This window comes from Anguilla anguilla, chromosome 14, assembly GCF_013347855.1.
Source record: "Anguilla anguilla isolate fAngAng1 chromosome 14, fAngAng1.pri, whole genome shotgun sequence".
NCBI lineage: Eukaryota > Metazoa > Chordata > Actinopteri > Anguilliformes > Anguillidae > Anguilla > Anguilla anguilla.
The window spans coordinates 20035371-20062030 of NC_049214.1; the positions used below are offsets into that span (position 1 = coordinate 20035371).

General features: G+C 46.7%; 1 protein-coding gene across 11 annotated transcripts in view; it reads left to right on the forward strand.

Moving 5' to 3' along the window:
* The window catches only part of nedd4l (NEDD4 like E3 ubiquitin protein ligase), a 64708-nt gene that overhangs the window by 24663 nt on the left and 13385 nt on the right, over nucleotides 1–26660 (forward strand). For 2 of the 11 annotated variants that reach the window (XM_035390301.1, XM_035390304.1), the window contains exons 6-18: nucleotides 9146–9196; nucleotides 9555–9605; nucleotides 11175–11236; nucleotides 11515–11617; nucleotides 12027–12187; nucleotides 13239–13374; nucleotides 13718–13900; nucleotides 14229–14309; nucleotides 16550–16609; nucleotides 18472–18606; nucleotides 19428–19583; nucleotides 24207–24404; nucleotides 26335–26412. In XM_035390301.1, the coding sequence (XP_035246192.1) occupies nucleotides 9146–9196; nucleotides 9555–9605; nucleotides 11175–11236; nucleotides 11515–11617; nucleotides 12027–12187; nucleotides 13239–13374; nucleotides 13718–13900; nucleotides 14229–14309; nucleotides 16550–16609; nucleotides 18472–18606; nucleotides 19428–19583; nucleotides 24207–24404; nucleotides 26335–26412 (1455 nt within the window). Of the gene's footprint in view, nucleotides 1–144; nucleotides 3291–9145; nucleotides 9197–9554; nucleotides 9606–11174; nucleotides 11237–11514; nucleotides 11618–12026; nucleotides 12188–13238; nucleotides 13375–13717; nucleotides 13901–14228; nucleotides 14310–16549; nucleotides 16610–18471; nucleotides 18607–19427; nucleotides 19584–24206; nucleotides 24405–26334; nucleotides 26413–26660 lie in introns of those variants that run through there. The other 9 variants (XM_035390303.1, XM_035390305.1, XM_035390295.1 and 6 more) reach the window with 8 other exon arrangements.

Here is a 26660-nt window from a genome sequence, read left to right on the forward strand (position 1 = left end):
CAAATAAAGTTTTTCATTGGGGGGTGGGCAGCAGACCAAAGCTAATGAGATTCTTGTTTTTTTTTTGAGAACCCCCTCATGGAGATGTAAATTATAGCTATTAAAAAATATGCTTATGTTTAACAGAACAAAAGTTCTGTTAAAGGTTATCTTACTGGCCCCCAGACAACAATTCTGAACATTTCCCCATATGCTACTGTACCACAAATTTTAGAGGTTTGAGAATCCAATTTCAAATCATTGAAGACATCTGCACAGATGATTTAAGAAACAAAGTGGAGATTAGAAATGCTGAAGATGATACAGTACCTTGACCTCTCAGAGCAGGATGTATGAGAAAATGTATTATGATTTGCATACTCATGAGTAATTCAGATTTTTTTCCCTGTTGCCTCACTGGAAAAACTTTTAAATGAGCATATTATCTAGTATGCAATTTTGTTTATAGTACCAATGCAATTTTGGCTCCATACAAGAACATTTAAGACCTGGGTTAACCATCTGGCGCTGCAATTTTGCACTACTTTCTGATATGTATAATTCTGTGATTTGTTCATTTTCGTCATACTCATCAGAATTTTACCAAGAAGTACTGTGTATAGACATTAAATTAAATGAAATGACACTCTAAAGCAGCTAATGTATGACAAATCGGCATTTTGAGAAGGGTGACAGACGCGTTTGCATCAGCCGGTCCTGCCCCTAATGCAGCGCTGTGCGCAGGTGCACATTTCATCCGTGCAAAATGTCTCAAATTCGGAACATCACATTCGGTCACAGTGCTGACGCAACGCTCCCTTTCTGCCCCGGCCCGCCGGTCCTTAGCGTTAGCGCGCCCCGAAAACAAAAACCCTCTCGGAGCTCCGTCCCCAGGATCAGGCGCATTCCTTCAATATGACCTTTTTGTGTTGCGCCATAAGACGTTGGGCTGTCATCGCCCCACTCTGTTCTATTTCTCAGAGCCGGTCTGACACACTGGGGGAGAGAGGGCTCAGCTGCTGGAGCCGCCAGTACAAAGCGCCCACTATGGCGGGAGCTCTCAAAGGCCACATTATTGCAGGCTCGGTAATTCACTCTGCATCGGCCTCAGAGTTAGTCTCTGAGCGTGTGCAGTATATGCACTTAGAAATGCTGGAGTTTATGAAAGTAGTTTGCATTCATTTTCTGTTCGCTGTTCTTCTGTCTTACTGTGTTCAGCAGCTTCTCTGGGCAAGAATATCTCATTTTCATTGAATTTGTATGTTCAGCTTTACTTCACTTTGCATTTCTTGAAGGTAGGCATTGTAGCCAGCTTGTAATTCGGGATTTAAATGTACCTGAGCTTTCCCTGCTAGGTGTGTGTTCACAGGTCGGGCTCTTGATAAGAATTAAAAACATTTTTTTTTTTTTCCAGTGACACTTATTTTTTCCAATGATAATTCTGATAAATGTGAGCAACAAGTTCGGTGCATGTGAGTAATGAGGAAGGTGTATTCTTCAGTATGTTGGCGAGCTGCACAGTGACAAGCGTTGGTAAAGTTCCCCTCTCGCCACCCTCGGTGTAAAGGGGGGTGGCATTTTAAGCACCCTCCCCCGCCGCGTGTGGAAGTGTGGCGGTGGGAACGGCGTGGCGCGTAGGATGTGCGTGGAGATTTACGGCCGCCTGACTCAGCGCGGCCAGCCTCCTCCCTCCTGTGGGGCCTCGTCCTCCTGATGGATAAGGAGCAGCTGAGAGGCTGCCGTTTCAGGCTGGCTCCGTTTAAAACGGGGAGAGGTTCTGTCCCTCTCCCTCTCCCTCCCTCGCTCTCTCGCTCTCTCTCGCATGTCACATGACCACCGCCACCCTACCCTCACCTCGGTGTGCAGGAGTGCCGGGTGCCCTTATCCAATCATGCCTGGAATGCTGCTTGTCACTTGGGCTATTTCTGCTGTCTGTCGCTATCGGTCTGCAGTGCTAACAGTTTGGCAGATGGGATCCCTGTTCTGTTTCCCCCTGTTTCCCCCGCTCTCTCTCCCGCTCGCTCCCGCTCTCGCTCTGGAGTTTGCAGCTTGCACTTTTCAGCTCCCTGGCAGTGCCTCACTTGTTATTGTGGTGTGAGTTCCTCTTTTCCTTCGCTCCGTTCGCCGAGGGAGGGACGGGGGAAAGAGAGAGGGAGTGGGAAAGGAGGGACGGAGGGAGAAGGATCGAAACAGGATCAGTCCGACGGAGTTAGAGCGAGCGAGCGAGAGAGAGAGAGAGGGACTGGAAAATGGCTCACCGGCTCCGGCTCTACTTTGGCTCCGGCCGCAGCAACACGGCCCCCGAGATCGAGGAGCTGGAGGGGGCGGCGGAAGACGACGTGGCCATGACATTCCACATGCAGCCGCGCCAGCGCGGCCTGCCCCCCTTCTGCGAGCCGCGGGGCGCGCTGCCCCGGGACGCCTCCCTCAAGCGCAGCTCCTCCATGTTCATCCCCCAGCTCCTCAACCAGGTGGAGCCGCGGCCCACCAAGAGCTCCTCCATGCAGATCTCCCTGCAGCGCGCCGCCGGACCCGGGGACGAGGGGGCGCCCCCGGGCTACCCCCCGGAACACCCTCTGGGGCCCGCTCCGCCCTACACCGAGCCCAGCAGGCAGTACCCCGCGCCCCCCGACTTCCGCAGGGGCAGGGCGGAGCCGTCGGGGAACGCTGGAGCGGAACCCGCTCTGAGCAGCTACAGGGTTCTCTGCGCCAGTCCCCAGGAAGAGCAGAGCGAACGCAGCCGCCCGGGCGCAGCTAACGGCGGCCCTCCCGGGATCAACATCGGGGGCTTCTGCATCCAGAGGAGCCCGTCCGATGGCTCGGAGCTCCCGCAGTTCAGCATCCGGCCGTACGGCTCCAACGGGCAGAGCGGCCCGCGCCGCTGGTCCGTCCAGCAGAACGGGGGTCCCGGCGCACAGCGGCTGGTCCTGCAGCTTCAGCCCGACCAGGCCAGGTACCCCGACGGCCCCTCGAGGGAGGGCGCCGACATGGGCTTCACGGGCACCAAGGGGGAGCGCGTGCTGCGCTACCCGCGCATCCGGCTGGAGAGGAGCGCCTCCCAGCCCCTGCAGCCTCTCGGGACGCCCCCGCACCCCGGCCCCGCCGCCAACCCCCAGGGGGCCGAGGGCGAGACCTCCGACGTGGAGGACCAGGGCAGGAGTGTGGAAGACGCTGCTCAAGGCTGCACTTTCAAAATCAGGAAGGAGCAGAACACAAGGCAACCTCAGTTTAAGATCTATTTCACCCAAGGAGGAGATCCCAGTGTGACCCAACAGGATGTGGAGTGCAGGCCAACCGTCATTAGCCCTCAGGTAAAGAGTGAAATACCAGCACAGAGCCAGAGCCAGGGAAATACAGATACCAGCAACAGTGTCTGCCTTTAACTGCGTCTGCCTTTACAAAGCTTATTAGCACGTTAGCAGTGCGATGCTGAGTGAAAGTGCTGTAAACAGTTTCTTTTCGCTACTATTACTAGCCGGTTAATGATTGAGCAGGTTAATAATGAAGCGTCGGATAAAAATGCCGTGGGGGTTTGGAAGCGTAGGCAGGTGGTGGGGGCGAGGAGGGACAGCCACATTCTGGGAAGTGAGCACACCAGGAATCTGAGACACCGTGTCTTTATTTTTTTATTTCAACACCGCAGGCATTTGAACTTTTGCATACATAGATGGATTTTCATTCAGCAGAAATTTGTTGAAGGAAAATCATCAGTTCGCCCTGTAAAATGATCTATAATTCCGGTAGGGAAGACTGATTGAATATTGGGCCGTTGGTTGCGTTTTCAGAGGTTGTTTGCCGTTGGTTCTGAAGACCGCACGTTTCCTTTGGCACTGGTCAGTGTCAGTGACTCATAGCAGGAGAGCAGATGGGGATTAAGATCTAAGTTTTCACTGCCTTCAAAATCATAAAATAAATTTAACAAGCTATCAGATATCAGTATTTTGAAAGGCCATAGCAAATAGTTGTGATACAGGAGGCTGTTGTTTGGATCCGGCAAAAAACCTAATATGGGGATCTTTTTTTGTTACCTGAACAGACGGTCAGTTAAAATTTAAGCCGATATTGGGTCCCTTCACTACAAAATTATGTGCACATTCACTCAAATGTTTGTGTTCAAGAGTGTGACTATGAACTCAGATTGATGTACAGTTTGCATTAATTTGTAGTTTGCATGTCATGGTGTGTGAACTATAGTATTTGAAGTTATGGAGACCACCCATGCATTAAAAAGAATATATGGATATATATAGTGGACATAGCTAAAGAAAGACGAGACATGGTTTGTTATTTTATAAAACTAACAGACATCTTGCAAAGACAGAGAATAGCATATGGTTTTTCCAAAGATGGATAAGTTTACATTTAAGAAGATTCCACAGCACTAATGATCTGTAACTATTAATAGGAGGTGAATATCTGAACGAATAAAACAGTTGAGTAGTTACCAGTGAAAACCTGACATGAATAAAATAGCAGACGAATTTCACATCATATTGACACTTAAAATTTAATTTTGATTACATTTAATTAAATTGTAAATGCTCTTTTTGCTCTGATGTAAAATCTTTTAGTTGACCAGGAAATCTGGGTCATCTGTAGTATTCATTCAAGTGAAAAACAGGTAATACAGTAAATACATTTTAAAATGTTCATTTTTTCTCGGCAGACTTTTAAAATGATGGAAACACCTCACCTTCCAAACCTCCACCTTTTTTGAAAGAGCTGCCAGCTAGAAATGTGACAGGTTTATTTGTTGAAGATGTTATCCTTGGTTTCTCTGCACAAAAACGTTGCACAACATTTATAATTGCCATGAGTACTTTCTAACACTGGAAGTGACACTGTTTATTGTGATATTGTTTATTGATGAGATGCCACTTTGTCCCCATTTGGAGATTGTAGTCTGTTTTTCACATTGAGCTGGAGAATCAAGAAAAACCTCACAATTGACCTCATTCACAAAACTTTTCTTAAATTATTCTCACTTTTGTTCTTAAAAATGTTCTTTAAAAAAACAATGTAAGATTCATGACACATGTGCAGACCTTTGTTTTTGTGCATATCCCAGGTGTATGAGATGATGAATGTTGACTGTAGCAAATTTGTGCAAATCCTGTTCATGTGATTTGCATAAGGAAACAGCCATGATAAGAAAAAAAGATTAATGCCAGAATGTTCTTGGAAACATTGTTATACGCAGTTTACGATCTAATGTACACGTTTCGTAAATGAGGCCCATCGAACGTGAAATCTGTATCATAGGAAATGTAGATTGGTGTGTTCATGTGTGTAAAATTGGCCTTGTTCATACAGAAATATACTGCCAAGCGATTAATATCAACACGCTTATCAAACAGGTCATTTGGTTAAAGTACCAATGGACACTATGGGACTATGAGACTTTAAAAGAAGTGGTGACTTGTGCTTTAAGGCCTCTTCAAAATACTGTCCAGTAATTTTGTCATTGGAACGTAGCTAACGTTTCAGCGCTCATATTTATCACATTACATGAGAAGTGCTTACTCCTCTGCTTGAACTTACGTTGTCATTTTGAGCTGTGCATGTGACTTGCTGCTCTAATAACTGCAGTTGATTCAATGCCTGAGTGAAGACATTAAGAATTTCTTCAAAAATAATTAATGGTGGAGGAACTGGACACCAAAAACTTTTATTTTGTGTCGCATGTCGTCTCTATTTTATTCATCATTCTTTGTGCTTGGGGAGGAGGCAAGAATGACAGATTTTGTTTGAAAGGCTCTTCAAGTGTTGTTTTGTGTACACTGTTCAACAGGAAGTGTGGCAGCTAATATTTGAAATTGGTCACCAGTCTCAGGTAAAATAGAACAAATGGATCCGGAGGGATTTAGCTGGTGGAAGTCTGCCTCTGCAGGTTGAGGCTGTGAGGGAAAGGCTGTGTGTTTACTGTGGCTTACTGGCAGGGTCTGAGTGATCTGTGTGCACTACCATATGCGTAACATGATCTTTCACCAGGGTCCCAGGAGACCCAAATGTCAGGCCCGGAGACCCAAAAGTTCTGAAAGACTCTCATTAAAAGCGCTGGAGGTGTCTTCTGCGCTCGCTTCAGAGTTGTGTGGGACTGCAGCGCTGCAGAGGGGAGCTCGTGAGCACAGGCGGTTATATTGGGAGATCTCCTCAAAGTCCTTTAGAACAGGCCTCTTCCTGGCGCCTTCTAGCAATAGCCTTCCTTAAAAAAGGCGGCTGTGTGTGTGGCGGGGCGGAGGGAGAGCAGCTATGCGCTGGTTGTGGCCTAGTTCAGAGTAAGTGCAGTTGCCATTCATAAAGAGCCAGTGGCTATATTTGCCGGGGGCTCCGGCTTATTTTTGTGCCTGTGCATGTGCGGGGATTGTTGTGGGAGCTTTTTCAGGCTGCTCACTGGTCCTGAGGTCACATGGTATTGTAACCCTACCCTGCCCGCTCATGCCGCCCAATCAGGCTCTTACTGTATACGTTGCTGCCTGTCGCTCAGCTGAGAAAACAGGCCTTCCCCAGCGGAGCCTTCCCTCTGATCCCCCCGTCTGCCTCCTATCTCTCCGGTCTCTCGTTCTTCCCCCCTTCTTTTTCTCCTCCCTATCTCTGCGTCCATCTCTCCCCGCCTCCCCGCGCTAACCGTTAGCGGTGGGCAGCGGCTGCTGGCTCCGCCGTGACCGTGTGATGACTCGGCAAGTATTTCCTTTAACAAGCAGCCGTCTCATTAAAGGCTCATTATGAGGCTGGAACAGGAGACACTTCCAGGAAAAAACTTTCCGTTCCCCGCGAAAGCGTCTCCCCCTCGGCCCGCGGCGCGCCAGGGCCTCCGCGTGTGCCCGAGCCGCGACTGGCCGCCCGCCTGGCGCTCAGGTGTACACACGGCGATAAGACCCCAGTTCCCTTTTTGTGCCAGGGCAAGAGTGACCTTTGCAATTTCACCGCTTTTCACTCCTGCACCTTCAAAACATGACCCTTACGTAAAGAGCCTGTTAAAAAACTTCACCCTTATGTAAGCAGACATTTAACCTTCGGTAAGAAGAAATAGCGTTATTGAGACTACGAAGAAAAAAAAAATTTGTAAACGACTCAGTCTGTCACTGGAACTGTGTTCTTTCAAGGTGTTCTTTCCTGCGGTCAATAAATAGTAATACCGCGAGAGCGAAGTCGCAGACTTCTCAAGTCAAACTGGATTACAGAGCCAGTGACTCATTTGTAACCTTCCAACAATGAATGCCGCTGCGGTTAACGGGAGGTTACTATTCACTCCGCTCTGATGGTATTTGCGTGGTCGGGTGTGATTACAGAATGTCTAGATGAAGTCCAGCACTGTCTAGCGCAAGTGTAAAGGTAGCCTCATTCATCCTTTTGGCCCTTTTTAACCTCCAGTAATGTAGCCTAAGATTTGTTTTTAACTGAAGAGGCTGTTTTCCCCCCCCTCTTTTTGCTGGTTGTTTTCCTCTCCACTGTGTGCAGTTTGTCAGTGTGGGCGGGGCTGGAACAGAGTGGCAGGGATGCTCATGAATATTTATGCTGACAGAATGAAGAGGGTCTTGTTCCTCTGCCTTGCAGTTGAAATAGCATTGGGGGTCAGGCGAGAGTTTTGTTTACGCGTGTGTTTTTATCCGTGTTCGTGGTAGTGTTTTTGTAGAGCGGATATTTCTGTCTTGCAGAAACTGCCTCAGAGTTGTAGGACTAGTCAGGAAAGTGAAGTGTAGGCTATTCCTTCCTGAATTTGATATTATTGTTGAATTTAGTTTTTTTTTTCTGTGTGTAGCCTGTTGCTACCTGTATTTGCCAACTGAGTTTTATGCATTTGAATACTCCAGGTAATTTACATGAGTAGTTTTTTCATCAGTTGGCAGTGATGGAAAACCAGGTCGTTGTATCGGTGTATTAACACCGTTAATTAATTAATTGCTTGCTTGTCACTATCAGTGCTAGCTGCTCCAATGGGCACAGACTAGAATCATGGCTTTCTGTGTAAGCTGCTGCATGCATATGTCACAAATGTCAAAGTTATTTAAAAGTAAACAAATATTAGTTGTGCAGAGAAGTATACTGTCCCTCAGATTAAATTAGCTAAGTTAGCTGGCTACAACTGTGCTGTGTCAGTACAGGGTGTACAGGAAAATAACATCACCAAGGTTACAAAATGCAATGACATGACTTTATCAGATGAGGGAAATTAAAGTCGCTATCTAGCAAGCTGTTTAACATTAAAAAACATTTAAAAACTACTCTCAAGCTTTTTTTAAAGTGAGCAGTCAGTGTGCCCTTCTTATGTTTTTTCCCCCACTTTATTCAGAATGGTTGAGTTGAGGGCAGGATGGAGATGGAATCGCAGTACAGAAAGTTATGTGGTGAGGAATCTAACCCCTTGCTTTATGGGGGGTACATCACATGTAGGTTGAGAGTTGCCTGCCCTAAGGGCTATACAACACGGTTTGCTTTTTTCGACATTGGAAATTTGGTAGAAGGCTCGATGCCAGACTGGCTGAGCTTACTAACCTAGATAGCTAGCTACCCGGGCAGCGGCCATTTTCTTCCGGTCCTACCCCAGAGGCAGCCGCAGCGCTCCCTTCACTGGAACCGGCTGATGTTTGCTCGTACACATACGGATGAATCTCTGTAATCACACTGCCAGTTTGGCTGCTTTCACTATCACTGATGTCAGAGTCGGTGTTGTTTTCCATAGAGTTCTGCTAGCTAGCTGACTCAGCATGAGTATGAGTCTGTTTATTGGGCTGTCTGTCAAGTGAGTAATCATTGCAGGAGGGACAGCCTCTTCAGTCCCGACGCTGTTCAGAGATGTTCAGAAATCTTGAACTTTACATCAAAAGCATATGTTATTTTTTCCCCACTTTTAAATTAAATAAAAGGTAAGTATGCAAGTATTTCTTATGGCTTAAGGAAGCGTTTAATAGTTAAAAAGGGATTTCAGAGTTCTCTGGCACAAAAAACTGATTTGTTGTAATATGTTAGATTTATTTGGATTTATTTATTTATTTATTTATTTATTTATTTTTGATCGAATAACATTTAAGACACAGAATTGGCGGTTTGCATTGAATCCCAGGGTCTAATTTTTTAAACATGACTTGGGCATCCCTGAGGCTACACCACCTAGGCCACCTAGCTGCTGCTCCTGTTGTCTAAATCAGTTGTGTTCCACACACAGGCTCACATTGCCCACGAACGCTCCAAGAATGGGCTTTTCCACCTGGGACAGGTAATGCACTGGACTGGTGTGCCCTCAGTCACCTGTCAATCTCACAGAAAAGCAGGGGGCAGTGGAATGATTGGGTGATGATGTGATTTGCTGCTCCCGGGTTCTCCCCCACTACCCCCTGCCCCCCCCCGCCTCACTGTGGTGTGCGTGTGGTGTGCCTCTGGGTCCCGGGCCCTGGGTTTTCCCCCTGTAAAATGAAGCGCCCCCCCCCCCTCCCCCCCACCCCACCTGCTGCACACACATTCTAACAGCGGGGCTACACAGCACCGCAGAGCCGCGTTTTCTGTGTGATGGAGCCCAGGCCCTGCCCTGCGTCGCCGCCCCAGGTTTGAATCACGTCTCCTGTCCTCTCTTTCAGACCAGAGATGACTTCTTGGGACAGGTCGACGTGCCTCTTAACCATTTGCCGGTGAGTCATTTTTTTTGCTGCGTTTGTCTGGAAAGCTGTTTGAAAGGAGGCGGGCTGTTCCCGCCTGTGCAGAGCAGGGCTGCCTTTGTCACATGGAGGAACCTGTTGCTGCAATTAAACGGAGCGCAGTGGAGACTCGATCCCTGTTAGGAGTGGAAAGAAATCTGTCAGGAATGTAAACAGAAGGGCCTAACTTAAAGGGCTGTCCCTGTAGCTGACGGCAGCACAGGGCTATAAGTTTGTGTATGAAGAGACGGTACTCAAACTGTCCTTGAGAATACCGGGGTCTGGACCATAGACAATTTCTTTAGATTGGGAAGATTGTTATGTTAGAATGACCCTTAAATTGGTATGAAGAACTTTTTGTGTGTTTTTGAGAGGAGGGGTGTTTGCACGCTCGGTGGTTGGATATAGGCATCTGAAGTCTGTATTACTTGTGAAGTTGGAGGGATTTTTCTGCAAAAGGTGAAGGAAGCAGTCCACCATCTCTCCTGTAAACCGTGTCTATGCCAGCAGCCAATGTGCGGTGTGGAATAACTTTGTAGAACGTCATAACAGAGTGGCTCCAGGTTTGATATATGTGCTGTTCATAGGTCCAAAGTAAGCATTCCGCATGATTTGAAACAAACTTTTCCGGCCAGCCAAATCATTGGATTTCCCCAAAGTGTTTATTACCTCAGTTGTTACAGAACATAGCGTAACTACATTTCTGCAAGCAGCTACAGAAAGCCTAATCAGGTATTCATATTTGCTATGTGGTTTGTAAAAAGCATAGGCCTGCTTCGTCATAGAAGATTTTAGGTAACTCTTGGTGGCAACCTTTCAACCAAATTTCAGTCGATTAGCAGTGAGGATTTATAGGATGGGCTTAGGTTAATTCCCAGAGTGACTATAGCGGAAAAGGAGTTCTGCTACTTTCTCAGTTTTCCACGCTTCACTGCTGCTTTACGCGCTCGTAGGCCTGGATAATTGATTGATCTTAAAAGCCCGGCGCCTGCAGCGGTGGCAGGCAGCTGAGGAGAGGCTAACCCGAGACGCTGGCTTCCCCGCGATTCCGGCACCTTCTCCTCGCAGCGCGGCGAACAGAAGCCAGCCCCATCTGCGCTTACGTAAGCGCTCGTGACGCCAGCCCCTCTCTCTGGCAGAGGCGGCCATTGTTCATATTCGTGCGGCCCGCCTGCTAAAATATTCATGGGGCTGGGCGACGCGAGGCACCTCTTAAACACTGCGTAGCGCTGTCCGGTCCTGTCCCATGGCTGGACTAACAGCGCTCCCTTCAGACGCTCTGCTCCCCCATGGCCCGTAGAAAGCTCCCATTATTTCTCCGCATGTATGTATGTATGCATTATTTTTCCAATTATTTTTAATTGATCTGCTGGCACGGAGGCAAGTAATGACAAGCATGTCTGCCCCCGAACACACAACTTGTGTTGAATGTGGGACAGTGGAAGTGATGTAATACCCTCCCATTTTCTGAATGTCTGGAGTGCATAACCGTGTGTGATAGGAAGACCTCTGCTCAGTTTTTTCACCTCTGTGGAAATTTTTAAATGACACTTTAATTGTTAGACGGAGGACCCCACGATGGAACGGCCGTATACGTTTAAGGATTTCCTGCTCAGGCCTCGAAGGTCAGTACTAAACTAAGCCTGAACAACTGTTGTCGATGGACTCCAGTTATATAAGATATTGTCTGAATTACATTGGGAGACATTTATATTTGGCCAGTTAATTTGTCCATTGTGTGCGCAGCTGGTAGGATACCGTTTGTAACCGCAGGTCAGACTACTGTGGTGACGTTTCATATTCTGTGATTTACGAAAAACAGCCGTGTATTCCTATGCAAGTGAGCGATGCGTGCAGTGTGCAGTCAGATATCCCGACAGAGCTTGTCTGTTTTTCCTCTCAGTCACAAGTCCCGGGTGAAGGGGTACTTGCGGCTGAAAATGGCCTACTTGCCTAAAAACGGTGGACAAGAAGAGGAGAACAGTGAGGCGAGAGACGAGGCGGAGGTAAGCTGTGCTCCAGCGGACACGTCTGGAAAAATGTGCTGCCTTTATTCTGGAGGGACGCTCTTCTGTCTGTGCCTCTGTGAGGAAACTCATGTGGAAAGCAGGCGTGTGCATCTGATGTGGTGTTGTGTGTGTGCGTGCATGTGCATGGATATAGTATGTGTGTGTGTGTGTGTGTGTGTATATAGTATGTGTGTTTGTGCAAATGTGTGTGTGTTTCAGCCATAGAAATGTATAGACTAGTGAGGTTGGCTAGATGTGGAGAGCTTCACTTGTAAGAAATGTCACCACCGCAGATGAAATGCTGGGAAATGTCAGTGTTCCTGACTTCTGAGGCCTGTGTGGTAACCGCGTCTGTCAGCGATGGCGGGGCGGAGATCTGCCAACCCTTCCGTCTTTCCCCGAGCAGGGCTGGGAGGAGACGGACGCCCAGGACTCCGGCTCCCAGCGGCAGCAGCAGCCGCCGCCCCCCCTGCCGCCCGGGTGGGAGGAGAAGGTGGACAACCTGGGCCGGACGTACTACGTCAACCACAACAACCGCAGCACGCAGTGGAAGAGGCCCAGCAACGTGTGAGTCTCCACAGCGGCACCGTGGGCCGAGCCTGCTGCCGTTTGCATAACTGTGCGCTCTCTGCTCTCTCATCACTGGTGTCACTGCCAGATCATCATCAGGGTCTTTCTCTTTCTGCTTTTGACAGGAAAATAAATGGGCTTTGTCAGCCGATTAAGCGGTGAACTTAAACACACTCACACCTGTTTAAGTTCTGAACCATTGTTCTAATGTCTGCCCAGTACAGTTTTTTTTTTTACTTCTGTTTCCCAAAGAGCACTCTTGCATTCTCACTCTTCAAATTTGGACGCAGAGAGTCTGTGTTCCGTGTTTAGATAACTTTAATAGCATTTAATTTTTATCTTGTGTCTAAGTTATTTCAGGTTCCCTCATGGTTAGTCAAATGTTTCAGTTGCATATATTAGTCACAACTATTTCACACTTCATGACCTTTCATGGTTAGTCACTGCCAATGTAAAGCAGCCTATTTAAAATTAAGAATGATTAGCACAAGTAGGCAGCAGTTTTGCACATCAGCATACGCTATACCACTCTGTGTAAGGTCTCAGAAGTCATGTGGATCATCCTAATGTTCTCTGAGCGATAAGCATTGCTGGACAGCAGTACTTGAATCAACTGCTCACGGAGTTAAAGAGAGCTCCATTTAGAGTAAGCCCTCCAGCCTGTCTTTGGCTGTCTGCACGCTAGCTGTCTTAAATGCTGATTTGCCTTGACTTTTGTAAGCGGTGTCCAAATAGCAATGCAAATGAAGGATTTCTTCATGTCGCGGGAAGAGACGGCTGTTCTGCCTCACGAGTGTGAAACCTTCATTCCACACTTCATGTGCCTGATTTACAAGCCTGCTTTTTAGAGCTGACAGTTGGCTTTTTATTTAAAATGATCATGGTTTTTGGTATTTGCCTAAAATATGAAAAAGAAGATTTTTCGGGAAAACAAAAGGAATAGGCCTTTAGTCGTGGGATTGAGATATGATGAATATTACAGCTCTTCTCTTTAAGGAAAAGGACCTGCGCGTATCTTAGGCGGTAAGAGTGTCCTGCTGTGTTTCAGGGACGTGGTCTCGGAGACGGAAAATGACAACCACATCCGCCAGATCAACCAGGAAGCCCACCGCGTGTTCCGCTCGCGGCGGCACATCAGCGAAGACCTGGAGAACGAGCACATCGAGCCCCGGGATCTAGACGACGTGAGTGCGCAGGTCCCAGCCCTCCTGGCAAATGTTGCGAGCCTGAAATTGAATGTGGAAAGTTTAAGGTCGTGCTTGGATTTTACGGAATACGTGATTTTCTGCAGGTTTCAAGGTTTATTGAAACTTCATATCCTGCTTCTGTACAAAAATCCAAACCCTTGTGAACACTGTAAGTCCAGTGACATCAGCGTGGTGCTCTGAGGCACACTGTCTCTGATGAACGGGGTACAGTATGGGGCCAGGCCAGTCACAGCTGTGGAGGGCCCCGTTTGGAGATGCCCCAGAATGCAGTTTTCAGCTCGCCTGCCCAAACACACTGCATCCCTGCTCTCTCGTCCAGTCCTGGGACCCCATCTCCGAGGAGGATTCCAGTTTGACGTCGGACACCCTGAGCCAGTCCCTCCCAGCCCCCTCCTCGCCCACGCCCGCCCCGCAGTCCAGCCCCCAGGAGTTCTCTGAGGAGATCAACCTCCGCCTGTCGCTCGCCCCCGACACCAACGGAGAGGCCTCCGGCCCTGCTGTGGTGAGACCCCGCCCCCTGCCCTCAGCTGGCTTAGTTTCACACCTTCAGTCTGACCCAGGGGTCTGCAGCCCTGCTCCTGGACAGCCACAGGCCCTGCTGCTTTTATGATTACTCTTCGCTTAATCAGTCAACTAGAGTTGATTACACTGTAAACTCACTTCACCAGGTTACTTGGGTCTGCATTGGGTGCTGATTTAAAGATGAAAACAGAAACCAGCAAAGGTCTTGGCCCTTGAGAACCAGGGCTGCCTACCCCCCAGTCCACCTTGTGGCGTCCATAGAAACCCACAGGTTCTCACGCGCCGCCTCTCCTCTCTCCTCTCTGCAGCAGAGCCAGCTCTCCTCCAGGCTGCGCTCCTCCAGCATGACGGATGGAGTCAGCGAGCAGGCCCAGCCCCCGCCCCCCGCGGTACGCCCACTCCCCCCCGCCCCGCCTCCCCCTCCCTTCTCCTCTCACACATCTCGCACAGCGACTCACCTCCTCCTCGCCTCCTCTTCACCTCCTCACCTCGATTTGCATGCAGTGATTAATTCTGGCTTGCCGGCCTGTGCCGGACTGGTTCCTGTGTGGGTTCTGGCCAGTCGGAAGGGGGCGTATCTGGCAAAGCGCCCTTGCCTGACGACGACGTGGTGACTGAGTGGTTTGTGAGGCATCGCGGCGGCAGGCTAGATTGGCAGGAGGTAGTACGTTCATGCTACCTGTGCCTTGCCTTACATAGTAATACTGCTGTTTAATTCCACAGGGTCTATTCATTATAGAGTGGTCACAGGGGCCCTAGAAACACAGCATGCTATTTCCTATCTAAGTTCGTATCTGCGATCGTTAAACGGTCATTAAGCTCTTGATGCATTTAACATGGTGGCTCTCCCTTTGATCTGCTGTAGCAGCTGGGTCTGTAATCAGCACCTTGGCCACGTAGCTCATAGCATGGTAAAGAACAGTACACAGCATCGTGGCACGGATACAACATTATGAACTCAAGCCAATGGAAGAGGGAGATCACTGAGTTTTAGTGCTTCTTGAGGTTTATGGGCTCCCAGCCTGGCTGGCTCTCTGCTTCCTAAAGAGTCCTTCTGGGGGAACTCTAGGGGGTTTTTCCCCCTCCCTTTCCTTCCTGTGTGGAGTGAGCGTAGCGTGTGACGCCAGGCTGTTTGCTGGTGAGGTGTGGCAGACGGGCTCTGCTCCGGCTGGGTGAGTGGGGGGGCGGAGTTGCCTCGCTCCGGCTCTTCTTTTCTCAGGCATCTTCCAGAAGCTTCTCTTCCTCTCTCCTGCTCAGGGGGAGTAATGAAAGTGACAGGGTCCCTGTGGGCGCTCGGGGCACGTGCATGTGGATATTACGCAAGAGGGCTGTCCCTTCTCCCTCTGGAGCCAGCGGCTGATGCAGCGGCCCCAGTAGCTGTAGAAGGCCTAGGCTTAAAATGTATCAAGAGCTGACCTCAAGATTAGCATGCATGCTTTTTTTTAAAAGATTCATTGAGTTTCATGGATCTCTAAATGGCTCTAAGGCAGTTTTTTATAAATATGGTTAGATATCTGCGTTATCACAAATAGAATGTCATGCCTGAACACGCAGATTTGAAATGGTTGTTAGTTGGCTTTGTGATACTGTATACTGTGAGCCGTGTGTGGCGTGGTGGTTTCTTTGCTCTCGATTGAATCAGAACTTCAGCTCCCTTGCAGGTGTTTTCTGAGGGGAAGTTAGGAATATAAATGTCTTTGTGTAGGTTTAAAAATGTTTGAATGTATTGTAGTTTGAAATGATGTTTAGGGTCTGCTTTTATCTGTGGCTCACACCAGTCCTCATCATTAATGGCCTTGCGGGTATGCATTAGTGGAGCCAACATGTCTTCCCTCTTATGTGAGTAGATGTGTTTTTGTAAAGGTTTTTCAGAATTATTTTCACATCGTTTTTATAAACAAGGCTGTAGTAAAACCTTTAAAAAAATATTTTTGGAAAAATAAAGTATAATTGCGTATGTATACTATTCATGATAAGCAATTAACATGGAATTTTTATTGTGATACACAGTTTAGTGGTAACTAGAGCACACCAAAAGCAGCTGTGAATGTACTTTTATTCAGTCTCTTATTAAATGAGTCTGTGGCAGGTTTAGGCCCTTAAATGTTGCATTTTTGTGCCCACACAATATCTGATATTCATATTTATGTGTGACATATTGGTGCATTTTATTAGTAAAACAGACATGTGTCAGGCATTTCAAAATGGCCATCCACATTTTCAAAGATTGCAGCAAGGGTAACACCTTTCATCAACCATGAATCAACTGCAGACCATCTCTGGCACGCTACATGCTCACAGTGGCTCCTGGCTGTCCATCCAAAGGGAAATGATCAAGGCTTTCCATACAGTGCTTATTTTCACCTTCACCCCACAATCAACCTGGTCCCTGATGTCCAGCCCCCCCCCCCCCCCCCCCCACCCCCCGTTATCTTTTGTTCCCATGCCGACAGCCGCTTGCGCATTCGCTTCCTCTCAAATTCCTCCTAATCGCGGAGTGCCCCTCCCTCATGCCTCACTTCTCTGATCCCTCACTCGAACCCTGCCCCCCCCCCCCCCTCCCCGGGAAAGGCGTGTGATTCCGCCCCCCCCCCCCCCCGTGCCTCACTCTAAAGTTATTGTCTGCCAGCAGAATACCCAGTCCAGAAGAACGAGAGCTCAAACTGTCACAGGCATTGAAGAGCCCATGGTAACCTTCTTTTATGCACATCGGTGTACTTCACACTTTTTTATTTTTCCAACTTTCATTTCACATTGCAACATGTTATGAATATCAATTAAGGCTGGATTGGGGTTGAGTAGCTGTTTTAGGTTTTAACAAAGAAATCTAGTTTACTTGTATTTTACAACTTTTGTTTGGTCTGACAGCAAAGCAAATTACAGCTGGATATGTTTCTCCCACCCCATCATTGTCTAAATGAACTACCTAGTGCATTCATGGATTTAACAGCATTATCAAATGATTTCCCTTACGATGCATGCAGCTCCGAAAAAAACAATAATCTGTTGGAGTTATTACCCATTACTTCAACTTTATTCTACAGAACAGCTAACTAATCATACTGTTAATTATAAACACAGTTTGTTTTTGTTCTCTCATTGAAATCTTAGTGCAGTATGTTTCACCACTGGCTGTTTAAACAAAGACAATTATGGTGGTATGTGCTATGTGTGTGTATGTGAAGTGTGTGTGTGTGTGTGTTTGTTTGTTCTTAGAGATATCTCATATCTCTGTTGGTCTGTGGTTTGTCATAATGTACTCTGATTATTCGTCAGATATAAGTTATACTGCTCTCCCCAGAACGTCTGTGCTTTGTACTCTTTCATTTTTTCATTTTTATTAAATTTTGTTGCTATCCATGACACTTAAATATTGGTATTCAGTGTTGTTCAGTCTTAATAATGAGCAGAAGGGCCCTGTGGTGTTCAGTCTGGATGTGTCATTTGTCCTTGGGCCCTGGAGTCTGTGCTGAACATTGCCTGCTCAGTGTTGTGTAAAATGTCTGTTCCCCTTATTTCTCCTGTTTGTACCTCTTACTCCTGTGCACCATTACATTGAAAGATGTGGAGTTGTTATCTGATGACATTTACATTTTTGAAACAGTTTGTGCCATTTTGCTGCAGTACTGCTGACATTTTGGCTTTCTTTCTTGTTCTGTAGACATTTGAGAAGTGTAAGAGTCAGACCTCTGGACACTCCCTTTTCTAAATATAGATTTTAGTGCTGGTGGGACTGAAGGTGCTGTTAAAGCTCACTTAGTTCACCTACTGGGAACAAGGGATTTTCAGGCCAGTATTAGCTTTTGGAAGCTTTCTAATGCACTATTAAAGTGCATTTTAGGACCACTGTTAGTCTTTGGCTTATCTTTGAAAGGGCATTTATTCCTCTTATGGGGATACTTTCATTTACGAGTCTACAGGATTAAAACTTCTCTTTAAAACAATTTGCAGCAGTGCTTTGCCGAAGTAGCTGAATGACATTTGGATCATTTTGTATCCAGTCTTGTGACCAGGTGTAGAGTTTCCCACACTTGGGTTGGAAGGGTTTGTGAATAGAATGTAGTTTATTTGGTAACTGAGAAGGCCTCAGAAATGTTGAATTTTTGGTGTTTATTTTACAGAACCTGGATATATAAAGTATAAAAATATTTCCACAAGCTTCTCAACATTGCCGTAAGATACCATGAAGAAAACCTGCCCCATCCCCTGCAAAATCCTTTTCAGCTCTAAATAGATTCCGTTTGAGAAAGAAGTTGACAACGGAAAACATTTATTCATTGTCTTGGAATGACCCCTTTGTGCATTTACGTTTGTATTGGGGAAGCAATCTAAATATATAAAATTATGGTTAATTAATGTCCTGCCAACACAAAATTAATATCTGTAGTTAGGGTTTCCTTGCCGATTTTCATTGCAAGGTGAGCACATTTCCCGTGGTCTGCCCTGGCATCCTGTAAGGGTTACAGGTCATACCCAACCCCCATACAGCCCCCCCTCCCCCCAGCTCTGGTCAGCTGACCTAACCGGCGCTTTGCTCTCTCGCTCGGCCAGTCTCCGTCCACGCCCTACAGCTTCACCACGCCCGGCCTGCCGCCGGGATGGGAGGAGAGGAAGGACGCCAAGGGGCGCACTTACTACGTCAACCACAACAACCGCACCACCACCTGGACCCGCCCCATCCTGCAGGTACGGCGGCCCAGGACGTCCCCGCACCGGACGCTGCCCGCCCGCCCGCCCGCCCGCGCCCTTCCTCATCGCTCTTCTCCTTCCTCATCCTCTCGTCCCCTCCCTCGGGGGATCATCTCTAACCTTCATGTAGACGTCTGCCAGCTGAGCTCGCACCGTTCCTTTGATTTCTCAGCTTTCTCTTCTTCTTTCTCCAGATTCCGTATCTTTTCTTTTTTCTAGCCGTTCCTCTTTTAGCTGAAAAGCATTTGTTTTTTTGTATTTTAACAAAGGGAAGGTCAATTAATCATTTGTATAGACTACTAATGACTAGTAGAAGTGAACACCCAGTGAACATCCATGGTGCACATAAACCAAATCCATGAGATTTAACTGCTGCAGCCATATTTTTGGAAATTGTATGTTCACAAGAATTTTCCCTACCGCAGAATTAAAGTGATTTTGGAATGGTCATTCCTTTTGAAGTCTATGGTTCATCTACGTTTTCTTCATAAAATGAACATGCCAACTCTCTGAACCAATGATCTGTTTATTGCACATTGCACAGTTACCTATAAACTGCTGCAACTGTGCTGGTATTACATTTGGATAAGATGGCGCTCTAGAGAGTCAGTCCCATGGTTGACGGTGTCCCAAAGGGGAACTTGTCATGTTCATTTGAAGTCTGCATTCTGCTTGGTTGACCTTCTCTTCACGAGCACTGTCCAGGAAGCCCTGCCACGCTGAGGCCGAGCTGCATGCTCATTGGAGGGCTTCTCCTCTGTGCCCTGATTGGCTTAAGGGGATCTCGCTCCACCCTGAAGGCTCTCTCTCCACCGCAGCACACAGAAGACGGGGCCAGCACCTCCGCTGCAGCCTCAGGCTCCGCCTCCGCCTCCGCCTCCACGGTAACCATCAACAGCCACCTGAGCGAGCCCCAGCTGCGCCGGCCCCGCAGCCTCAGCTCCCCCACCGTCACCCTGTCGGCCCCCTTTGAGGTGAGAGCGCCCCCTCTCATTCGCTCCCCCGTCATTACCCTCCTCCTCTCCTAACGCCCGCCTCCCCTCGCTCTCTCTTCTCTCCCCCAGGCCTGGCCGTCCTACACCTCTTTCAGCTTCTGCTGTCACCATCCAGCATGGTGCTCTTGGTATCACCTTTTCACCTCTGCCTTTTCCCTCTTCTCTCTGTCACCATTACTCATTTCCTGTAATAATTCACAGGATGTTATATCTTCTGTGAATGAGGTCAGTTCCTGTGCTGGGAACACAATGATCAAGCTTCATTCGGTGTAATACGTGTGTGATCAGCGGGGAGTGCGGAGTTGCCCAGCAGTGTGGAGTTATGAACAGGATGTTGATGAGATGTGTGGAATTGCTCTTCTCTGCATGCAGCCTGCTAGGGGGCTGCTTGACAGCCTGTGGTTATGCATTTCAGCACTGCTGTGAAAATGACATTATATTCACACACTCAGGGGGAGGGAATAAAAATGCTGTGAGCTAAAAATGGAACATTTGGCAAAAGGACAAGAATGGTGAGCCTGTTCTAAGTGAAAATTATTTGACGTAGTGTCAGTGAGGACATTAAATTAATTTCTAAAAGTATGTTTTGATTAAAAAATTGTAGAATTTTAAAATCCAATGGCAGTAAATTTTATGCCAATAATATTAATGCAGTTAAAATATGGCATATCTATTTGTCCCTTCCTTGAGAAAATTCCAGAATCAGTGCTAAGCTTCTTTTTTATGTAGGGCGTGTCTAACAGGGCTGATAAGGTTGTGACTGGTACAGTTTTAAATGCTGGTTTATTTGTTTCACATTCACAGGATGAATTGCAAAACAGGAGTCATACCTGAATATTTGAATGGCCTAGCATTTTTTTCCCCTTTCTGTCTCCTCTAAGCAATAGACTGAATTCAGGAATACCATATTGAGCAATATCAAGCATATCAATGAGTATAACTTGACTGCTGGCATCAAATTTCCCTCATGACCTTGCTGTTGTCAAGAGCAGCACATTAACAATGCATATCTTTGAATACTGCAAAGAGTCTTTATATTTAGAAGTGTGTTCTATTCTGAGGTTTCACAAAAGCTGTCTCTGTCACTTCGTTTTTTATTACCTTAACAAATCTTAGCATGACTAATTGGCCATTTGAGAATTATATTCAGAAGCTGAGATATGGAGCTTACTTTTATTCCTAGTGCCCGTGTGTAAGCCATTAAAAAAAGCCTTCATGGTGTCCACATTTCCGCCATGTTAGACGGTCACGTGACAGAGGAAGTCAAAGTACTGACAGATTTGATATTCTTTGAAATGCTGCATTAAACTGTACATGTGTGCTGATGAAACAACTTAGTTGTAAACCAAGTGACCCCAACACCAAGCAAAGGGAACTTCCTGCTTCTGGGGTCTACAGGCAGTAGAAGAGCAATGAGGCTGAAAATGGTTGTTACCTTGATAAAACAGTGTGGTTCATCACAGTGATACGTGCCTGTTACCAGTGAACAGGATTTACCTCACTGTGGCAGGGCTTTGTGGGTTCTTATGTATCTGTACTATTGAAGCAAAAGCAGAGGTTCCCCCTCATTCCTCGTGTGTAGCTGCTTGAAATGCAGGGCTCGCACTTCCTGCCACCGTCTTCGCCATCGTGATTTGCCCTCGCCGCCTCCTCGGCCCGAAGCCGTCTGCTGTCGGGAGTCAGAAGACGGGGATTGTAATGGGCGGCTCTGGACTTTGACCCAAAGCGCCGTGTTTGTTTCCTGAAGAGGTGTTTTTATTGACGCTGCTGTTGTTATTATTTATTGAGCGTGGTGAGCGTTGTGCGTTGGCACGGCGCGCCACTCCTTTGGCGGTCACGCTTATAGAGTTACCGTGGGATTGGCGGTAACGTCTTGCATCATCCTGATGAGGGGAGCGCGGCAGCTGTCGCTCCTATCAGGTGAGCCGCACTTGTCACCGCGGCACTTTTTTTGGTGGGGGGGGCGGGGGGGTAAGCTCCTCAGCTGACCGCTCTGAGCACTGTCCAGCCAGCGGTCACGCATGCCACACACTAGCACTGCAGGATTTGCAGCTCTCCCTGGGCCAGATATGTAAGGGCAGGATGTCAGGGTCGAGACCTTCTGCAGCTGATCTTTTCCTGTCCCAAAGCTTTTCACTTTTCACTTTTCCTTTCATGAGTTAATTTGTGTGGTGTTATCTGCTTTATGTGTGTAAGTGCTGTTACTGTGTGTGTTTATTCCCCGCGTTGAGATTTCAAAGGCAGACTGTGATCGCATTTATAAGCCATTCCAGAAACATAAAATTGTCCAAGCATCCAGAAGGATGATGTAATGGACCACCGTTGTGCTGTTAATCTCTTCCCACGCCGGCATAGGAGTCGCTGGAGGTGATGTTGCTGTTGGAGAAATAAGTGGTTATTGCTGTGAACTACACTCATGTGACACGAACATGTAACGGAGCCATTCGTCAGCAGGAGTGCAGATGATCTCTTACAGTCTTTATGTAAGGAAAGTAGAGATGCTCTGCACTGCTGCCACAGGCTTTGGGCTAGCTGCTACAGGTCGCTTTAGGTTAGCTGCTGCTGCTTGCTTTGGGCTAGCTGCTACAGGTCGATTTAGGTTAGCTGCTGCCACTTGCTTTGGGCTAGCTGCTACAGGTCACTTTAGGTTAGCTGCTGCTGCTTGCTTTGGGCTAGCTGCTACTGGCTGCTTTAGGCTAGTTGCTGCCGCTTGCTTTGGGCTAGTCGCAACAGGTTGCTTTAGGCTAGCCGCTGCCCCTCCTTTTGGGCTAACCACTACAGCAGGCATTGGGCTAGTTGCTACAGGTCACTTTAGGCTAGCTTCTGCCTCTTTCTTTGGGCTAGTTGCTACAGGTCACTTAAGGCTAGCTTCTGCCTCTTGCTCTGGGCTAGTGGCTGCAGCTGGCATTGGGCTAGCCGCTACAGGTCGCTTTAGGCTAGCCGCTGCAGCTGGCTTTTGGTTGGCTGCTCCTGTTCGCCTTGGGCTAGCCACTGCCCTGTCCTCCTCTCAAGGCTTCAGTGTTTATTGATCATCAGGGAATGACAGAGCATGCCAAGAATGTTGAGCTCCACTGATAATACGCTATCATTTTGTCGATCTTGAAGTCATCGCTGCTCTTGTATTGAGATTTAAGTTGAAGTTTTTCTTGATCTTGTGTGCATTTTGCTTACTGTATGTATTCCTTGATTCGTGGAACACACCTCATGTATTGCTCAAGGCACTTCCACAAGGTTTTTAAAAAATGTTGTGCATGTTAAACCATTTTCAACAAATGAAAACATTTGACTTTGGTTGCTTGAACAAAAGATAGAAACTAGATAGAAGTAATAGCCTTTTCAAAGCACTGCTGTTATGGAAGAATTTACTGAGATAACAGAGTCAGGGGTTAACTCTCAGAGTCCAGAGATGGTCTGTAATCATCCCGAACGATCAGAACCATATGGGGTTCTGGTTAGTGTCCTGATCCTACCTGAGAAGAGCTCATTAAAGCTTGGGAGGAGCCAGGAAGCTCAGGCTGAGATGAAGGCCTCTGTGATGCTGTTTTAATTTCAGGGAGAGATTAAAAGACATTCCTTTTCCTTTATCTTGACACAGAAATGTGTGACAGGATTGTATGCTGATAAAGAAATGTAATTAGAGTGCTTTCTTAAGGACTGTTACTAAAGACTTAAAGGAGTAAAGAAACATTTGCGTGCCATGTGAAGTCTTATTTCTTCACGATTCTACAATAATTTAGTCCTATGTTTTTAAAGAATATGTACTGTATTTCTCTCCTTTAGAATTTTTGTGACTATTTCTTTCATTATGGGGCCTACAGCGCTGGAATTGAGGCCACCCAAACATGCACATTTGCTATTACTATTTGCACGGTAATAAGGCTTAATACATGCTAATCTACAAAATTATTTTTATGCTCCAGGTGTCAAATGACAAATAGCATTTAAATGAGAGGCTTATTGCTATGAAAGGAGCATTCTCATTTACAGACGTGCATATGAGTGGAACATCTCCCAGCCAATGATTATGTGCAGAAGTCTCAAGGCAATTTTGGCATTTATGCAACAGAAATAGAGCCGTGACACTGATTTCATCACCTGTGGCTTTTGAAACTGGCTTCAAGTAAAACCACTATATGCGCATAGGTACCTGCTTTGACATACTTTACTCTTTGGTCATCACTGTACACTGTCCAGTAATCTTAGGTTGCTAGCTCAGTATTTATGGTCGCATTGCTCTTTACTTGCTTCTCTTCAGCAGTGTTTCACAGTCTTTTTCAGTGGTGATACAAAAGGTAGTGGCAAGTCCAAGTTAGGGACGTTGTATAGAAACTGTTGTGCAGAAAATGTAGTCAAAACAAGCTTTAAAAAAAATTTATCTCCCCTAGGGGTTGGCTTTGTCAACTGGTGACATTTTTTTTTTTTTTTTTTCAATTGGACAATGAATCAAAGACAAGTGAAGTTAAATAATAGGGTGATGGATTATTACTGAAGAATACTGAACATAGAGTGAGTGCTGACGAAGCCTGCAGCGGGGAGTATGTTTGCCCCAGAGAAATGCCCCGAGTGTGCGGCTTACTCCTCTCCCCTCCTCACCCTTCTCAGGGAGCCAACAACATCCAGGTGCGCCGGGCGGTGAAGGACACCTTCTCCAACCCGCAGTCGCCCCAGCCCTCGCCCTACAGCTCGCCCAAGTCCCAGCACAAGAGCACGCAGAGCTTCCTGCCCCCCGGCTGGGAGATGCGGATAGCGCCCAACGGGAGGCCCTTCTTCATCGACCACAACTCCAGGACCACCACCTGGGTGAGCTCCCCCGCCACCCCCCCACACACACACACACACGTCCAGGTACAGCTCAGTGTCTTAAGCCACATGGACCACAGGCGCTGGTCTTAGTTCAGACTCCAAAGGCACCAGCAGCAGTAGAGTTTAACTGAAGATTAGTCAGAAAAGTTGCTTTCACAAAGTCACTTATAGACACGTTCACAGCATCAAAATGAGATAAAGTTTTACACGGCAAAGAACAGGAGGTGTCACGGTCATCAGGTCCTTGACGTTAATGTGATAACGGGAAGTGACTTACTGCATGAGTGACTGCTCTCTCATTTTACAAACAGTGTAGGTTGAATATTGTCCTCCCCCGTTGCCTTGCTAATCTGCTCTTACACCAGAAGAGGGGTCTTGTTTATGTTTTCTCATCAAGCACAGTGTTGGTTTCTCATTATCATTGAACCAGTAGGGCATGTTTACAAATGGCCGATGCAAGCATGTGCGAAGAAGCTTATCATAAAGTTTCTGTTGTATTAGTGAAACAACTATTGTCTGTCTTTCATCCAAAAAAAAGTGAGGTTTGGTTATCATTAAAGGCTTTAGCTAGGTTATCTATTCCCCACTGAAAAAATTTTCCTGCCTTTTTTAATCTAGGTCCCTCTCATTACTTTTCCTGACCTACTTCTGCCAAGTTTATTTTGGCTACATTTTACCTCCGGACGGTACTAAGCATTGGGCCCTGGTCAGGGCTAGGTAGGGTAGGTGCTAACATCAGTGCAGACAGTGAGTTACACTGCTTTTCATCTGTAAAGAAGCTCAGTCTGACACCTGGTGGTGGTAAGTGTCATAGTGGCATAGCACAAGATTTCTTTTGTCACATTGGCACATTTCAGTTAACACAGTTCTTTGCTCCTCTTTTTGGCAAGGTGGTTGTTTAGCTTTTTTATAGAACACTCCGGACTATGCCATTGTTTATGAAATTCTAAGAAATTTGAACACAGGCTGACACTATACTTTAAAATGGTGACTTGTCTATGTAAATCTTTCATTGTTCAAGGTGTTATTCTGCACTTGCTTAACCAAAAGCTATTAAAAAGCATGACTTGTGACTTGTAGTGTTTCAATGTAAAATAGTAAACGTGCTTTGGAATAACTGATGTAGTTGAGTGCTTTCTTTTTTGGTAGTCTACATAGAAATGACTGCAAATAATTCACTGTGTGATATACATAATACCTAAACAGCTCTGTGGTCTGTTTATGAGGGTAAAAATTTGACAGAATTCCCACAGTTTCCATGGAAATGCTTAGGTTGCCTATATGCACATTGTGCATGGAAGGAATTTGACCTCAAATATCAATGTACGCCAAGGTTAAATAAGGGATAAGGGCTTTTTCCTTGAGTTAATCTGGCTGTTAAAAGCAGAGAGCACCATAACAAAAATATCCCCATACTTCTTTATAGTAGAGAATTGTTCTGTGTTTGAGTAAAGAGATTATGGTGAGATTATGGTGTTTAAGCAGTCCTATAGAACATTTTTTTAGGGGCAGCTCTTTGTAGGAATATTTGCTATAATATTTTTTAGTATATACTGCTTAGTTGGAACACACTTAATGTGTACTAACAGGGCTCACCTTATTTCACACCCTAGTGTGTCTGAAAATCAATGCTATTTGTATATTTTACAGTATATTTGTGTGTATGGTGGATACTCTTTTAAGAGTCACAGACCTCAACTAGACCTTATTTACGTCCACTTGTATTATTTACATTACATAATATGACACATCAAACATACGGCTTACAAGGCAAACGCGCAGCCGTGGGAACTGTAGTGGATTTGTTGTGGGTTTCCTCCTGTGGGAAATCTGATGTGGTAGACCGGACGGTGAAGGAGACGAGACGTTCCGAGCCGTGCGTGTCTGGAGACGGTACAGATCATTCTTGCCCATTTGTCTTTCACAGGAAGACCCGCGCTTGAAGTATCCGGTCCACATGAGGACAAAGGCCTCCTTGGAACCTGGCGATCTGGGCCCACTTCCTGTGAGTGTGAAGATCACGCCGCCATGGCTTCTGCTTCACTGACCTGACTCTGTCCTTCCCAGTATTCACACACTAACCCTAACCGTGACCCTTACGGAGGGGGACAGGAGATTGTGAAATGAAGAGCTCTAAAAAAGCGAAGGTCCGTAACGTTGTGCACAGGACACAACGGAAATGTAGGCAGCTGCCAAGAGAGACTTTGAAGTAGTTTTTAATCCCCGGTAAGGTGTACGCAGTACTTTATATTT